This window comes from Garra rufa, chromosome 3 (genome assembly GCF_049309525.1).
Source record: "Garra rufa chromosome 3, GarRuf1.0, whole genome shotgun sequence".
Taxonomy (NCBI): domain Eukaryota; kingdom Metazoa; phylum Chordata; class Actinopteri; order Cypriniformes; family Cyprinidae; genus Garra; species Garra rufa.
The window spans coordinates 52,261,003-52,279,391 of NC_133363.1; the positions used below are offsets into that span (position 1 = coordinate 52,261,003).

Below are 18,389 nucleotides of genomic sequence, written 5' to 3' on the forward strand. Positions count from 1 at the left end.
TTTGCTGTACTTTGGATGAAATAAATGTAGGCTTGGTGATCAGAAGAGACTTCTTTAAAAAAAATTCAAATCTTAATGTTCAAAAAAGTGAAAAAGTCTATTCTCTGTTATCCTCTCTCGTCAAAATTCTCCAACATATTTGTTTAGAACGGTATCGGACTGTTTTTGCTTATAAACACTGCTTGATCTGTGCATATTTCTCTCCTGATTCAGATTAAACAACTTTTTCACTTGAGAAAGCAATGTTAAATTATAGATGTCTCGTATGTTAGCCGGAAGCAGCGGTTTAAAAACGTTTCAATGATGAAATCATTTCCTACAAATATGCAGCTTTTTGCTTCACAAGACATTAATTGATGGACTGGAACCGTGTGGATTACTTATTGATATGGATTATTGTGATGTGTTTATCAGCTGTTTGGACTCTCATTCTGATGCTCAACTGAACATCTAATCGTTAATTTAAAAATAATAAATTAAACAAGTATCAGCCATTCAGGCATAAACAAAACACTGCATCTCTAAGTGCTGGTGGTTAAAATTGCAAAACTCGGAAGCATTGTTATGGTTACCACTCTGTCAATCATTGCATTTTCAGAAGTGAGTCATGTTTCGTAAACAAATAGAATGACTATTTACGGCATTCACTCTCACATTCAAAAGTGGTTACCACTCCTGAAACCTGTTTGAACATTCTAGATGCAACATCCATCTTCATAAGCAAAAGAAAAAATGGCATGTGTTTAATACTGTATAACATTGGTTTAATAATTGATGAAACTAAGACAAACAGTTTTCCACGTACAATGGTAATGACATGTCCCCCATGGGACAAAACGTTCCTGTTTTGCAAAGTGGCACGCACTTGTGTGACAACTTTTGTAAGCGGCCTCAAAATATCACTTAGATAATGACTCTTTTCAGACAGCTTCTACAAACAGTCAATATTGACAACAGCAGGTATGTGGCTAACTGTAACTCAGTGACTCGAATTGACAGACAGACGTAGATGAAAAATGAGATGTGCCACTATCAGATCACGATCACTATCTTTTGTTTTGGTGATGTTTTTTGTGTTTGGGATCAGAAGAATATTGTTTTGTTGACCATGTGTGTGTTTGCATGTTGTTTGTGTCTGCAGCGGCCAACACATTTCCCTATGTAAAGAAGCGCATCGAGGTAGTGGGAGAAAAGCATCTGGAGCTGAAACCGATTGATGTAGCAATAGATGAAATGAAAGAGAGAAGCGCTGAACTCGCCAAGCTCTGCTCTAATCAGGAGGTTAACATGATCACACTTCAACTCAAACTCCAAGGCTGTGTTAGTGTGCAGGTACTAGTATGCATCACACACATTTTGAACCTTTTAGCACACTACCGTTCAGAATTGTGGGGCTCTTTAAAGAAATTAGTACTTTAATTCAGCACGAAAACATTAAAGGGATCAAAAGTGACAGTAAAGAGATTTATACTACAAAAGATTTCTATTTCAAATATTTTTTTTTTTTACTTTGCTAAGAAGATCATTGTTTACACAAATAATAAACAACTTTTTACAACTTTGAAGCAAATCAGCATATTAGAACAATTTCTGAGGCATCATGTGACACTGAAGACAAGAAACAAGACTAAATATCTTATGTAATTTTGCTTATTTAGTAAATGCTTCTTAATTTAAGAATTTTTTAGATATTTTTTGAAATAATACAATTTGTTTCTTGAGCAGCAAATCAGCATGTTAGAATGTTCTCTGAGGGATCATGTGACAATGAAGACTGGAGTAATGATGATGACAATTCAGCTTTGCATCACAGGAATAAATTACATTGTAAAGTATATTAACATAGCAACAATTATTTACATTTATAGTAATATATTTCACAGTACGCTGCAAAAAAGGCTTATCTTACTTAGTATTTTTGTCTTGTTTCTAGTCAAAATATCTAAAAAAAAATCTTAAATTAAGATGCATTTACTAGATAAGCAAAATCACATAAGATATTTAGTCTTGTTTTAAGCAAAATGCACTTAATTTAGTTTTTTCCCCTGTAAACAAGTAAAATTATCTGCCAGTGGGGAAAGTAACATATTCTTAAAACAAGACTTAACCCACTGCCAGATAATTATTTGAAGCAGACTGCACTTATTTAGTTTTTTGTCCCCTGGAAACAAGACTAAATATCTCATGGCATTTTGCTTATTTAGTAAATGCATCTTAATTTAAGAATTTTTAGATATTTTTTTGAAATAATAAAAATTGTTTCTTGAGCAGCAAATCAGCATATTAGAATGATTTCTGAGGGATCATGTGACACTGAAGACTGGAGAAAATTCAGCTTAGCAACACAGGAATAAATTACATTGTAAAGTATATTAACATTGCAACAATTATTTAAAATTGTAATAATATTTCACAGTACACTGCAAAAAAAGAGGCTTATCTTACTTAGTATTTTTGTCTTGTTTCTAGTCGAAATATCTAAAAATTCTTAAATTAAGAAGAATTTACTAGATAAGCAAAATGACATAAGATATTTAGTCTTATTTTAATCAAAATGCACTTACTTTTAGGTTTTTTGTCCCCTGGAAACAAGACTAAATATCTTATGTCATTTTGCTTATTTAGTAAATGCATGTTTATTTAATAGATATTTTTTGAAATAAGAAAAATAGTTGAGCAGCAAATCAGCATATTAGAATGATTTCTGAAGGATCATGTGACACTGAAGACTGAAGTAATGATGCTGAAATGGTGCTAAAATGATGCTTACCCCACTGGCAGATAATTGTACTTATTTTAAGCAAACTGCACTTATTTAGTTTTTTCCCCCTGGAGACAAGACTAAATATCTTATGTCATTTTACTTATTTAGTAAATCTATCTTAATTTAAGAATTTATAGATATTTTTTTGAAATAATAAAATTTGTGACACTGAAGACTGGATTAATGATGCTGAAATAAATACATTGTAAAGTATATTAACATAGCACAATTATTTTAAAGTGTTTTTGTCTTCTTTCTAGTAAGAATATCTAAAAATTCTTAAATTAGGATGAATTTACTAGATAAGCAAAATGCCATGGAAACAATCAAATGATCTGCCAGTTGGGCAAGTAACATATTCTTAAAACAAGAGTATTTTACTTACCTCACGGGCAGATCATTTTACTTATTTTAAGCAAACTGCACTTATTTAGTATTTTTCCCCTGGAAACAAGATTATTTGTGACCCTGGACCACAAAACCAGTCATAAGGTTAAATTTTAAAAAACTGAGATGTAAACATCACATGAAAGCTCAATAAATAAGCTTTCTATTGATATATGGTTTGTTAGGATAGGACAATATTTGGCCGAGATACATCTATTGGAAAATCTGGAATCTGAGGGTGCAAAAAAAATCAAAATACTGAGAAAATCACCTATAAAGTTGTCCAAATTAAGTTCTTAACAATGCATATTACTAATCAAAAATTACATTTTGATATATTTATAGTAGGAATTTTACAAAAAATCTTCATGGAACATGATCTTTACTTAATTTCCTAATGATTTTTGGCATAAAAGAAAAATCGATAATTTTGACCCATACAATGTATTTTTGGCTATTGCTACAAATATACCCCAGCGACTTAAGACTGGTTTTGTGGTCCAGGGTCACATTTAGTAGATGCAAGTAAGAATTGTGAGATTATTTTGACTTAAAACAAGACAAAAATACTAAGTAAGATAAGCCTTTTTGCAGTGTATTACTGTTTTAAACTGTATTTACTGCCCTTTTTAATCAAATAAATGCATATAAATGCATCAATTGCCTGATTTACAGAATAATGTTTAGTGCGTGACATTATTTACATGACAGTTAAGCAAATTTTTTCTCCAGTCGTGACTTCAGTGATGTAAAGTCACGCACATGTTAATTAAACCATAACAATGTCAATAAAAGCAATCACATGCAAACCAAATTTCCCTTCATGCAAAACAAAATTCCTGTTACAGCAACAGGAAAACAAATAAGTGTAATGTATTTTTTGTTTTAATAACACCACATTTTGAGTGTATTAGAATATTCTTATGCATTGCAAGTCGCTGAGCTGTCTTTTCATTTATAGTGATTTGCAGGTGATCGTTTCATACATCTTATACCGTTTTTGGGCTTATAGGTGAACGCTGGACCGATGGCCTACGCCCGAGCTTTCCTGGATGAATCCAAATCTGGTCAACCCAATAAGAAAGTAAAAGAGCTGAAGGAAATATTCAGGTATGTGGTGTTCAGGTATGCAGGTATTACTTTTGCGTTTGTTGAACTTAGAAAGGGAACAGATACCTGTGTGGCTACATAACCAGGAAAGACATGGTTTGGTAATACAAGAGTTACAAGGAAACTGGCTGGCACATATAATTACACACTTTCTGGTAGGATATATATGTGTGAGAGATCTAACATCTATAATTCTCAGCTTAATATTATTTTAGTTTGCTTTTAGTGAGATTTCCTGCTTTTGGCTGGTTAATAAAACACAATTAGCCCATCTGGTAAAGTCTTTAAGCTTTTTCTTGAGAACTTTAATTTCAAGGGAATAGTTTCTCGACTACAAATAGCTGAAGCTGAAGTGATTCGTATTCAGGAAGCAACCAACTGCGTTCCCCGTTTATTCAACAGCATGTATCAACTTGCCATGTTACAGGAATGTATTGGTTATCATACCAGGGCATCTTATTCCTGTAAATGGAATTATATGACAGTCCAACTTTTCCATTTTCCACCCTATAAAATTATGTCATCCTAAATCAAACTAATCTTTTGCATTTAACTACTAGATAAAAACACACACTCATATTTTTTCTTCTTTTTTATTGTTTATATTATTATATTGTTTCTGTTGTTCTTAAATGTGGTTATATGTGTTGCAGGCAATTTGTCAATGCATGCAGCGTGGCTCTGGACATTAATGAGAGACTCATTAAAGAGGATCAGTACGAGTATCATGAGGGACTAAAAGCTAACTTCAAAAGCATGGTGAAGGAACTTTCTGATATCATCCACGAGCAGGTACGTTTGATTGGTCATTTCTATTTTTATTGTTCTTGCAGCACTTATAGTTCTTACTACTTGTTCTTCTTTTTACTTCTACAAAACAATTTCTGCACCTAATTCAGGCCTAATGTTAAAATAGTCAAGTTAGGTAAAACTAAACTAAGGTTTTTAGACAGTAATTTTAAAGAATTTTTTAAAGAAGTCTCTTTTGCTCACTAAGAATTAATTTGATCCAACGTACAGCAAAAACAGTAACATTTCTAATATATATTTTAAATATAATACTTAATAACTGTTTTCTGTTTAAATATATTTTAAAATGTAACTTTTTCCTCTGAAAGCTGAATTGTTAGCATCACTACTTCATTACTTCAGTCACATGATCCTTCAGAAATCATGCTAATATTCTGATTTGCTGCTCTAAAACATTTATTATTACTATGTTGAAAACATGCTGAGTAGAATTTTTCAAGGTTTCTTTGATGAATAGAAAGTTCATCTGAAATAGAAATCTTTTGAAACATTATGAATGTCTTTATCATCACTTTTGATCAATTTAAAGCATCTTTGCTAATTAAAAGTATTAATTTCTATCATTTCTTTCCCAAAAAATAAATAAAAATCATACTAACTCCAAGCTTTTGAATTGTGTAGTGTATAATTTTACATAAATGCTGATCTTTGGATCTTTCTATTTATTAAAGAATCATAAAAATGTACTCAACTGTTTTATACTTTGAAAATAATAATAATAAATAATAATAATAAAGATTGGATTCTGTCACATGATTCAAGACTTTCACAGGAATAAATTGCATTTTTAAATATATTCAAATAGAAAAACAGTTATTTTAAATAGTACAATTATTTCACAATATTACTGCTTTTGCTGTATTTTGGATCACATAAATGCAGACTTGGTGAGCAGAAGAGAATTTAAAAAACTTAAAAATCTTACTGTCCAAAAGCTTTTGATTGGTAGTGTGTAAAATAATAATAATAATAATAATAAAAATGACAAAAACACAACAAAAATACTAAAACTTCAACTGAACTAAAATTAAAACAGAAAATATACAATTAAAAATTAATTCAAAATATCAATACAAATATAATAGTACCTGAAATACTACCACAATAACACTGGAATAACTAACTAAAACTAAAGTAATTAAATAGACATAGACAAGGCTTAAGCCTAGTCCCAGACTAAAATGTAAGTCTGAGCTGTTTCAAGTGAAAGAAACTTGCACTGACTGATTTTAAAATATACCAGTGCCTTTGTTTTGTCTTAAGAAGCACACCAGTAATGTTTCTAAAAACTACGTGTATGTCCTAATTGAACTATGGCCTAATCCTGGTTTAATCTATGTCCTGTCTGTGAAACCAGGCCTTGATGTATTATCTGTTTTTCATGTTTGTTGAAACTTCAAAATCCTGCATTGGATAGTGCCATTCAACTTGGCAATATTAGCTGCTTTTCCTTTGATTTTCAGATTGAAGTTCACGTCACTGGTACATATATATGATGGCCTCTATGTGAAATGGCACTTCTCATAAAAATGTTGACCCATCATGATTTCGTTCCTCATTTTTTTGTTTCGGTCCTTTCGGTAACCCCCAGAAATGTATTAGCACACTAAGTTAAGAATTTAAAAGACAAAAAAATAATTGCTTCCTGATAATGTGTGAAAATCTGAAAGATTGTCTTTTCACACTTTTCATTTATATCCAATTTAATCTGCGCTGAACCTTATGATGCACTTCCTAAAAATGTTATAAGATCATCTTTCACATATTAATGACAGTGGTTTTTTTTTTTTTTTTAGCATTTGCTTGCTTGGAAAGTTTTAACCTTGGACCCTGAATAGTGGTTTTGATGGTTTTGTGGTTGCACTAAGTTTATAGACTAAATTAGGATGGCTAATCTATTCTCTTGTCCAGACTCCAGGAAATGGGCTAACTGGTCATTTCCCTCAGTAAACAAACCAAAACAATTTACTGTGTGTATCAACTGGTTTAGAAAATATTATTTCAAACCTTTGAGGTTCAGAGCTTTTATTCTCCTATTATGTCTTGAAGTCAATGATTGGCAGACAGGCTTGTTAGGTTGGTACAGTGAAAGGACAACAGGTTTGATCTGGTTTGTCTTGCACGCTTAGTTATCCCAGAGATTCTGTCCTGAGATGACACACTTGACTAAAGAGTTTGAGAGTGAAAGATTCCAAATACGTTTCACTTTATTTTGTTTTTGTGTGCTAAGAATAAACCTGTATTTCACCTCTGTGATTTGACTCTTGGAACAAGAAAAAAAAATGGAAATGCAGATTACAATGGTTTCAAACTGAATGTGTTAATTTAGTGTGAATAATTGACATATGCAGTGAAGAACACTGTTATTATGACTATTTAATGATTTACTCCTCTCCCACAGTGATATTTTGTAAAATTACCTTCATTTGGAGGCTTGCAATATACAGTATCTCACAAAAGTGAGTACACCCCTCACATTTCAGCAACCATTTTAGTATATCTTCTCAAGGGACAATACTATAGAAATGAAACTTGGATATATTTTAGAGTAGTCAATGTGCAGCTTGTATAGCAGTACAGATTTACCGTCCTCTGAAAATAACTCAACATACAGCCATTATTGTCAAAATAGCTGACAAGAAAAGTGAGTACATCCTAAATGATAACAGCAGTATGTTGTTTAACCATGCAAAGCCACATGTCCTATTCATCATGGTTATGTTTTTGTCTGCTTGGCAGGACCATACAAAGTTGTGTATCTTGTATTAGAGCAGTTAAAATTTGGTGCTTTAAGTACAATTCTCTTATACTGACCACTGGATGTTCAACATGGGATCTCATGGCAAAGATCTCTTTGAGGATTTGAGAATTAGAATTGTTGCTCTCCACAAAGATGGCCAAGGCTATTAGAGGTTCAGTAACACCCTGAAACCGAGTTACACTACAGTGGTCAGGGTCACACAGAGGTTTTCAGGCCTTGCAAGGGTCGATCAACGAAGTTGAGCACTCGTTCTGTGCGTCAGGTGCAGAACCTGGCTTTAAAAACATAGATGCATGAGTGCTGCCAGTATTACTTTAAAGGTTGCAGAAGTAGAAGGTCAGCTTGTCATTGCTCAGACCATACGCTGCACACTGCAACAAGTCGGTTTGCATAGGCGTCATCTCAGAAGGAAGCCTCATCTGAAGCTGGCTCACAAGAAAGCCCACAAACAGTTTGCTGAAGACAACCTGTCCAAGAGCATGAATTACTGGAACCATGTCCTGTGGTCTGATGAGACTATAAGATAAACTTGTTTAGCTCGGATGGTGTCCAGCATGTGTGGCGATGCCCTGGTGAGTGTCTTGCCTACAGTCAAGCATGATGGTCTGGGGTTGCATGAGTGCTGCTGGTTCTGGGGAGCTGCAGTTCATTGAGGGAAACATGGATTCCATTATGTACTGTACATTCTGAAGCTGAACAAGATGCCTTCCCTCCAGAAACTAGGTCGAACGGCAGTTTTCCAAAATGATAACGATCCCAAACACACCACCAAGATGACAACTGCCTTGCTGAGGAAGTGTCCAGACCTGAACCCTATTAAGCACCCGTGAGAAGCACCATGTGTCTAACGTCCAGCAGCTCCATGAGGAGTGGAAGAGGATCCCAGCAACAACCTGTGCAGCTCTGGTCAGTTCCATGCCCAGGATGATTAAGGCAGTGCTATATAACAACGGTGCTAACACAATATATTGACACTTTGGACAAGTTCACTTACTTGTACTGGTGTACTTACTTTTGTTCCCAGCTATTTTGACAATAATGGCTGTATGTTGAGTTATTTTCAGAGGACGGTAAATCTATACTGCTATACAAGCTGCACATTGACTACTCTAAAATATATCCAAGTTTCATTTCTATAGTATTGTCCCTTGAGAAGATATACTAAAATGGTTGCTGAAATGTGAGGGATGTACTCACTTTTGTGACATACTGTATATGCATCGATAGAATCAATTTACATTTAAATGTATTTTTCTGTGCATATCATGGAATTTTTGTGCACATCATGGACTTTGAACACTTGATAAAACGTCAAAGACTTTTGTTGGTTTTCTTTAGAAGCACAAAGCCCCACATCTTTGCTTTCCAAAACTTGACTAAGAACCGGTTTCACAAGTTTCAATTAACTATTTGCCATTACATTTTTATGTCTCCATTTACAGTTTAATCCGAAGAGCAGTCATATTATATGTCTGAAATACAAAAACTCCCGTATGGTTATTGTGCATTAATGAATGCATTGAATTTTCAGACCAATTTTTTCAAATTCGAATTTACTGCATGTTTTAAAGACATGGTTTATAGTGATAAAGTGAACACTGTAAAAACTAGGCTAGCTGAACACTAGCTTAGTTAAAAAAAAAAAAAAACCTAGCAGTTGCTTGTGTTTTTCTGTAGAAGTACATGTGTCATGAGTTCATCTGATATAGTCTTCTTAACTGAAGTTAACAAATGCAAGTGCGTAGGCTAGGCAGTTGTTAGTATTTACAGTAAAAACTGTTTTTATAAGGCACAATACAATATATGTGACCCTGGACCACAAAACCAGTCTTAAGTAGCACAGGTATAATAGCCAAAAATACATTGTATGGGTCAAAATGATAAATATTTCTTTTATGCCAAAAATCATTAGGATATTAAGTAAAGATCATGTTCCATGAAGATATTTTGTAAATTTCCTTCCGTAAACATACCAAAACTTAATTTTTGATTAGTAATATGCATTGCTAAGAACTTTATTTGTGGTCCTTAGGAAGTTATACGTATGAATTTTATGCTTGTCTCTCACACACACGTCATCATCAAATTACAATCACATTCTTTTAAATGCATGTCAGAGCTCTTGGAAGCACCTGTACTTTCAACACAGCACTCATGTTCTGTCAGAACAGGATATATTTCTATTAAGAAATTTGGTAATAGATTAGTTCCTCTGTAGAGTCTAAAAGCACAGCAGTTTCCTTCAGCAGAATTGCAGCGAGGGTAACTATGGCTTAATGTGTCATCGTGATTATTAAAAAACTGAACTACTACTGGAAGTGAGAATGTGGTAACTCATTTCAAAATTTGTGGGGTCACTGGTTAAAACAAGTACTTAGGAGTTGTGTTATTGCGAATGTAATGCTGTCGTCTTCTGCTTCTAACGTGTCTCTGTTTTTCCTCATTATGCTACCATGTCCTATAGATTGAGCTCTAGGTAATCACTTTTGTTGCACAAAAGTATTTCCTTTTAAATATTTGTGCATGCAGTTGCTAAATCCTATGATTATATCCTGTAATTGTACGTGTGTGAAAGAGAGATCATGTTAGCAGCTAATAACATGACTTCAAATCTCTCATTTCAAAATCCTTATCCTGTTTTCATCAGATCTTCCAGGAGGATGTGATGCGTTCCCTGCTGCAGAACTCTGTTCACGTGTTCCGTGCTATCAGTGGAACCTCCACTGACCTGAGCTAGAACCTGATGGTGGCTCCTGATTGTTTTGGACCATCAACTCTCCTCACAACTGAATGTACAAATCAAGATCCTAGGCCTTCAGCAAACATCTCCTTTTCAGGCTACAAGAATGTCAGCATTTTCCGTGCCATGTTTTTACTTGTTGTGTACAGCTAGTTTGTGTACATATTGCTTTTACGATTCATTTTAAAAGCAACATGATGTTAAAATTAACCCTATTTCCTTTCTTAATGCACATTCCTTGTCTTATCGTGTTTGCATCAACGTTCCTTTTAGGCTCATATTACCAAACCGCCTTGTTTTTCAACTCTTACCTACTTACTATTATGTAAACCCATTTCCACCACACAAGAAAAAAAATCATGCTTTGGTAAATCAGAATTCTGATTTCAAGTGCACCAATTATGCAAATTTCACATAACTGACTGTTTTTGTGACTTATGTGTATTTTAACATAAACTTGTGTGGTTTTGATAGTTTAAGTGCAATAAGACATGAAAGAGAACTTAGTTTAGTACGCACAATTCTGTGCACTCAGGCAGAGTATCTGAGGTACAAGCTGTAAAGGCACAGCTCTATTCTGGAAAACGGGGCATTTAAAGAGACATGCACGAAAACTGTGTTTCTGCTTTCACTCAAAATAGGCATTTTTCAAAATTCTATCATAAATTATCTGTGGGGTATTTTGAGCTGAACAGACACATTGTGGGGACACCTGAGACTTATGTGGTGGCAGAAAAACACTGGTAACAAGTTGATTAAAACAGGAAAAATCCACGGAGTTAGAGATAAAATGTATTGTTGTGGCTTCAGATGTCAGAATCGGAATGCAAATAATTTTTATAGAATACTGTCATCAAAAATGCAATTTGAAGCTAAACGCAGACATTTAAACAGACTAATAAATGAAACCTGCTATGATTTCTCTACTTTTAAAGCCTAAATTTGATTTAAACAATAGGTATTTACATATGCAGTTCATAGGTAACATATTTTATTAGCACTACATTTACAGCATTAAATACTAATTAAATCTGTAACATTTTACATAACATTTACCTATTTTATCTCACAATTAAGACTTTTTTTTCTCTCAAATGCAAGTTTATATCTTATATTTTGGACTTTATAACTTAATTTAACTCAACAATTTCATTCTGAGGGGACAAAAAGCCAGAAGTGTGGGATGTAAACTCAAAAGAGAGAATAACGAGTTGATTTTTCTTATCAGAATTGTTAGATACAATCTCGGAATTGCAACAGTAAAGTCAGAATTTTGAAATATAAACTTAGATTTACCTTTTTTTATTCTTTTAGTCCATGGTTTCCATAGACTGCCACTGGAAAACTCATTTTCTGCCACCAGATAGGATCTGCCTACAAAAAAACCATAAACACTGTTTGCAAACACTGAATTGGTCTATAGTTGCCCTTTAAATAGTCAAAATTATAACATGTCAAGTCAAAATTGATATAAAAAGTAAATTATGACTCAGCTAGAATTGACATAAAAAGTCAAAATTATGACATGCTAAGTCATTATTATGAGATAAGTCTGATAAAAAAGTTGAAACCAACATAAAATTTTACAATTAAATTGACAGTCCTAATTTATGTGAAATAGGCAATAAATGTAAAGTTTTTTTATCTTAATGTGATTGTAGTATGTCAATATAACTTCTCATAATTATGTCTTAGTGTGGTAGAATTTGACTTCAATGTTTTATGTCAGAATTATGGTTTACCAAAGGGGTTTTTTTTAGTGCTGGAAAGAGGTGGAAATGGGCTTTTGTAGACAATATATTCAATCATCTGATGGATAAAATCAAGTCCAGTTTTCTTAGTGAAATGGGCTGCCAGTCCCATTACATTTTGACTGTAAATGTTCTCTGTGTTGTACAATCTGATTCGCATCTCAGCCATACTGTCTATTTTAAATTTCTGGGATGCAACTGGAAAAAACAAAACAAAAAAACATGCAGTGTAGATCACCCAACACACCAAAGATCAAATGGACAGTTTATACTATATGCCTACATTTCCATATTACATGACTTTGACATTGAGTTTCATTTTCTAAAAATGGCAGGTGATCGTAAATCCTAAAACTCAATCATTATTCTGAGTAATACAATTCACAGTTGTAAAAATAGCAATGAATGACCTCACAATAGAGCGCAACAATTAACGCCCACATTTTCAAAGGCGTTGGTTCTGAAAGTATTTTTGCCTTTCATTTTTTTTTTACAGCTTCTTTCAAAAAGGACTCAGTTATAAGAAACAAACCAAGCCAACTAGTTAGATTCAACTAGATATGAATCTCAAAATTACAAACTTTCAGTTGAAGCCAAAAAAGTATATAGAAGGTCCATTTTGTTACATTTTTTATACAATATAAGTTTGACTTTTTAAATTATTCATTAGAAGATTCTTTAGTTGACTTTTCCCGTATTTCTGTTTGATGCTTGGTGCAAACTGCATGTTGTGTAGTTTAAGAGAAACATGGTTGCCAGTTAAAGAGGTCAGTTTTCCCACTGCCAACTGCCGAAAAGAAGAATTTAAACTAGCTACTATACTGTATGTGGTCAAATCACACCGTCCCTCTTCCCTATTTTCAGTAGTGCACATCAGTGTGGTGGTTACTGGCTGGCTGGCTGCACATTTGCAAGACTGAACTAAAATCATTGTGCGTATCTGTCATAAAACCGAACTAAAACCGTCTGGAGTTGCAATGATGTTGTATAAATGTGTATATGTAAAGCTTTTTAAAATGAACGCATATCCCAGATGGTAGAGAACAGCTGACTTTATCGGCAGAATGATATCCAGTTTAAGCAGATTTTTGTGATTCCCATTGTAAACATTTGTTTGTTGTTGGGCTGGTCCTTAGTAACTGCTCATGGATACAGCCAGTACAGTCTATCAAGGGCTGATTTATGCTCCAAAATGCTGTTAATACTTATCAGACCCTGCTGCACTGAATATGCAAGTTGCAAACAGAGGATATGTAGATTTATATAGGAAATTGTCCATTTGTTGTAAATGTATATGTGCAAACATGAAAACGGTACAGTATTGACAAAGCAGTATTTGCAAGCAGTAATAAAGTCATATTCTGATCAGCAATGGACATTAAATTTGATAAAAGACAGAGCAAGACAAGCTGCCATTTCTGAAAGATTACTTTCATTATTTTCGTCATGTTATGTCAGCATATAATGTATGATTTTTTTCCCTCGTGTTCTGTAGTTCATAAGTCAAAATGAATATTTCTAAAGAAAATGTCTTTGTTGGTGTTTATTCTGAGCTGTTTTGAAAAGCACTTTTTCCCAAGACACATCTCCTCTGTTCTCCAAACACATTGTGGGAAAATATTGACAAAAACGTTAGATGAAATCTATATGATTCTTATCTGTAAAACATGTTTCAAGTGTCATTTGATCCTTTACTTCTAAGGGATTCTAGAGATGATTAATATACTAGTTTACACTTGTAATATGTATTGAAGGCTTTACTGTGATTATCTGATCTGACCATATAACTGGTTATTACAGCTTAACGGTTAACATAACATGATAATCATGTCACTGCTTCATAAATCACAATCGAAAGACAAAATCATGCAGTCTTAAGTCATGCTTTTGGAGGTAAGAGTTGATTTGTACAAGAAAATTGGGTAACACTTTACAATAAGGTTCATTAGTTAACAAATTATAAATGAGCATTTATAAATCTTAGTTAATGTTAATTTCATAAGTTGTGTTTGTTAACTAACATGAACGTTGAACGACTGTATTTTTATTTATTAACATTAACAAAGATGAATTAATAGTGTAATGAATGTATTGTTCATTTTTCGTTCATGTTAATACATTAAGTAATATTAGCAAATGACACCTTATTGTACTGTGTGGCTGAAAATTGTTAGGCCTTCAAATGTTGTAATGTAATGTTGATGACAATAATAATGAATTATTGTCATGAGGAAGATCAGCAATCAATCAGCATTCATTCAGGAAAGTATTAGAAATGAATAAATCTTTATTCATGTTATTTTCTAAATAAGTAAATATAGGCTACTGTGATAGGTATTTAAGGTATACATTTTTATTGGTTCATCGCTGTAAAATGCTTATAAAAACAAATCTCTTTCTGTGTTAGCTGGTTATGTTAAACTAACGTTTATACACATTTCACAGAATTATTATTTTTATTTCCTTTAACAACATGGTACCTCTTTTTATTTCATTCCCTCAATAATTTTATTTGTATACATATCTTTGTCTATTGTGTACATATGTAATTTTGTGTAGCCAACTGTATGTACACTACCAGACAAAAGTTTTTAAACGGTACGTTTTTTATGATTTTTAAATCTCTGCTCACCAAGCCTACATTTATTTGATCCAAAGTACAGCAAAAACAGTAAAATTTTGAAATGTTACTATTTAAAATAACTGTTTTCTATCTTTATATATTCATATAGGGTTTGTCTGAGCGCACCCAAGCAAAACATGTTGTCACGAGTCTGGTCTGTGTTTTCTGTGTCTGTGTTTAAGGACTTTTATTTTGTAGTTTCTGTGTCTCATTGTTGTCTGCTTCCCTGCCTCTCCACTCCCTCATTGGTTGTCATGGAAACTCATTGCACCACACCCATTCCCTCATTAGTTACTCATTAGCTCATTTCTTCAGCCCTGTGTATAAATAGTCCTTGTGTTTCCCCTGTACTTTGGTCACTGTATTTATACACAGGGCTGAAGTAATGAGCTAATGAGTAACCAAGGCAACTAATGAGGGAATGGGTGTGGTGCAATGAGTTTCCATGACAACCAATGAGGGAGCAGAGAGGCAGGGAAGCAGAAAACAAATAGACACAGAAACTACAAAATAAAAGTCCTTAAACACAGACACAGAAAACACAGACCAGACTCTGGACACATGTGCACAGAATTGTGCGTACTAAACTAAGTTCTCTTTCATGTCTTATTGCACTTAAACTGTCAAATACACACAAGTTTATGTTAAAAACACACATAAGTTACAAAAACACAGTCAGTTATGTGAATTTTGCATAATTGATGCCCTTTAAGAAATCATTATTATCATATCAATATTCTGATTTGCTGCTGCTTTATTATTATGTTGAAAAAAACTGAGTGGAACTTTTTTCAGGTTTCCTTGATGAATAGAAAGTTGAGAAGAACAGCATTTATCTAAAACAGTTTAATTTGTAACTTTATAAATGTTTTTATCATTACCTTTAAACAATTTAAAGCATCTTTGCCAAATAAAAAGTTTAAAATATAAATAAATAAATAAATAAAAAGACTCAAAGCTTTTGGTATAGTGTATAATGTTATCTTTTTATTATAGATAAATGCTGATCGTTAGATCTTTCTATTCATCAAAGAATCCTGAAAAAATATACTCCGCTGTTTTCAACATAATAATAATGTTTTTTGAGCAGCAAATCAGAATATTAGAATGATTTCTGCAGGATCATGTGACAGGAGTAATGATGCTAAAAATGTAGATTTGAAATCACAGACATAAATGTGACCCTGGACCACAAAACCAGTCTTAAGTCGCTGGGGTATATTTGTAGCAATAGCCAAAAATACGTAGTATGGGTCAAAATTATTGATTTTTCTTTTATGTCAAAAATCATTAGGATATTAAGTAAAGATCATGTTCCATGAAGATTTTTTGTAAAATTCCTACTGTAGACCTATCAAAATGTAATTTTTGATTAGCAATATGCATTGTTAAGAACTTAATTTGGACAACTTTAAAGGTGATTTTTTTTGAACCCTTAGATTCCAGGTTTTCCAATAGATGTATCTCAGCCAAATATTGTCCTATCCTAACAAACCATATATCAATAGCAAGCTTATTTATTGAGCTTTCATATGATGTATATATCTCAGTTTGGTAAAATTTTACCTTATGACTGGTTTTGTGGTCCAGGGTCACAAATTAGGCCTACGTTTTTTAAATATATTCAAATAGAAAACAGTTATTTTGAATAGTAAAAATATTTCAAAATTGCACTGTTTTTACTGTACTTTGAATCAAACAAATGCAGGCTTGAGACTTCTTTAAAAAGAAACTTAAAACTGTGTTCAAAAACTTTTGACTGGTAGTGTATAGGCTACATTGTTCGTACATGTATCTTTATTAATTTATCTTTAGGAATTTACCTGTATTTTGTGTTTTACACTGCAATGCATTGGGTTGTGTTTTAGATTTATAAAACGGTTAGTTCCATTCCTCAATTCTGATTGGTCAGCAGCTGTGTCGTATTCATGATATGGCACTGCTATGACCGCTTCACTCAACGGTTTTGTGTATCATTGAACCCCCTTAGCAACCACCCTTAGCAACGTAAACACAGCTGCAGCAGTTAGGGACTACTTTTTACAGCGGAAGGCAGTTAATGATTTTACTTTTTGAAAACGTACAACTTAATATATATAAATTAATATATATTTTTGATTTTAATATTTTTATTGTGTGGTAACCGTTTTATAAAAGCAATAAGGTACTTGAGGCCGTGCTGTATCATGAATAAATCACGGCTGAAGGGGTTGCAGGCAGTGGCGCCTCCAGGATTTTTTTCATAGGGTGGCCGAAAGGGGCCAGTAAAAATGTTAGGGTGGCACAATACAATGCAAAAAATTGAATGCCTAAATCTGATTGAAGACAATAATTTTTGGCATTATTTCTGGTAGCATATAAAGTTATAGGCTTCAAAACTTAAGTATTACTATGCTCTGTACAGAGCAAAATAGAAAAAGTCGCTCTGCAATTTAACTGCAAATAACCTCGTCTTTATTTGGAGTGCAAATTAATTTAAAATGAGATTAATAATAAACAAGAAAGCATAGATATTTAATCGGCATATTCATCAAAATAGACACAAGCTTAATACAAGTGCAGCCGGAGCCCGACTGCTCTGCAGTTTGGAGAGTTGCGCGATCATGCGCATGCAATAGCCTAAAGCTTGCCACGAAGCACAGGCAAAGGTAATTACCATGAATGTGTCGGGGGAAATTTCCTCAATTTCCGCCATTTCCTCATTTGACGCATCTTTAGAGAGAATTGCATTTTTAAGGATTTCATAATAAAAGATTTTGCTTTCGGTTTCGGTTAATTATTGTAAAACGCTTCTGTTCAAGACCAAGACGACAGTATCAGGCCGTAACCAGGGTTTGAAAATGAGTGAGGTCCGAAGTAAGGTGTTAAGAATTCTGCTATAATAACACCCACAAATGCACTATATAGTCTAGCGTCAGAGGGAAAAAAAAGAATTACGTTTGTTGTTTTTTGACTGCACACTCCGCGACCCACCAGTTGAGAAACACTGCTTTAATTAATGTTTTTTGATGACTTAAGGTTAACATAAGAGCACGAGACGTCTTCCTGCTGGCCAGTAGCCTATTTCATTCTGTAACAAACAGATTTGTATTATGCTATTGTTTTTGATAGTGTTATACATTTCTTTCAAATAATAACGATGATCACTGCGTTTGTCTTACCGATTGTGGTATCTTCCTGTCAGCAATTAAGTTTCAGGTAGTCTATAAGCTTTTTTTATGAATGTACAATGTTGCCAGATATTGCTACGAAAAACAAGCAATTACAAAAAAAGAAAAAAAGAAAAAGATATCCGAAATAAGTTCAAAGCTTGTGTTTTGTAAATATGATTAATATATCACTAACACTAACGTTCAAATTTCCACTTTATAAACGTCCCAAAGTGTCACACTAAATTGGAAAAACGAGTCAAAAACACGTATAATAGGTGGATCTGGCAACAA

At 33.3% G+C, this 18,389-nt stretch overlaps 1 protein-coding gene across 1 annotated transcript in view; it reads left to right on the plus strand.

The window, feature by feature from the left end:
• dock11 (dedicator of cytokinesis 11) overlaps positions 1-13,851 on the plus strand; it is a 97,481-nt gene extending 83,630 nt beyond the window's left edge. The window contains exons 50-53 of the mRNA XM_073836362.1: positions 1,142-1,332; positions 4,164-4,261; positions 4,915-5,053; positions 10,480-13,851. Of these exons, the coding sequence (XP_073692463.1) occupies positions 1,142-1,332; positions 4,164-4,261; positions 4,915-5,053; positions 10,480-10,569 (518 nt within the window). The 3' untranslated portion in view covers positions 10,570-13,851. The remainder of the gene's footprint in view (positions 1-1,141; positions 1,333-4,163; positions 4,262-4,914; positions 5,054-10,479) is intronic.
• Positions 13,852-18,389: the final 4,538 nt, after the last annotated feature.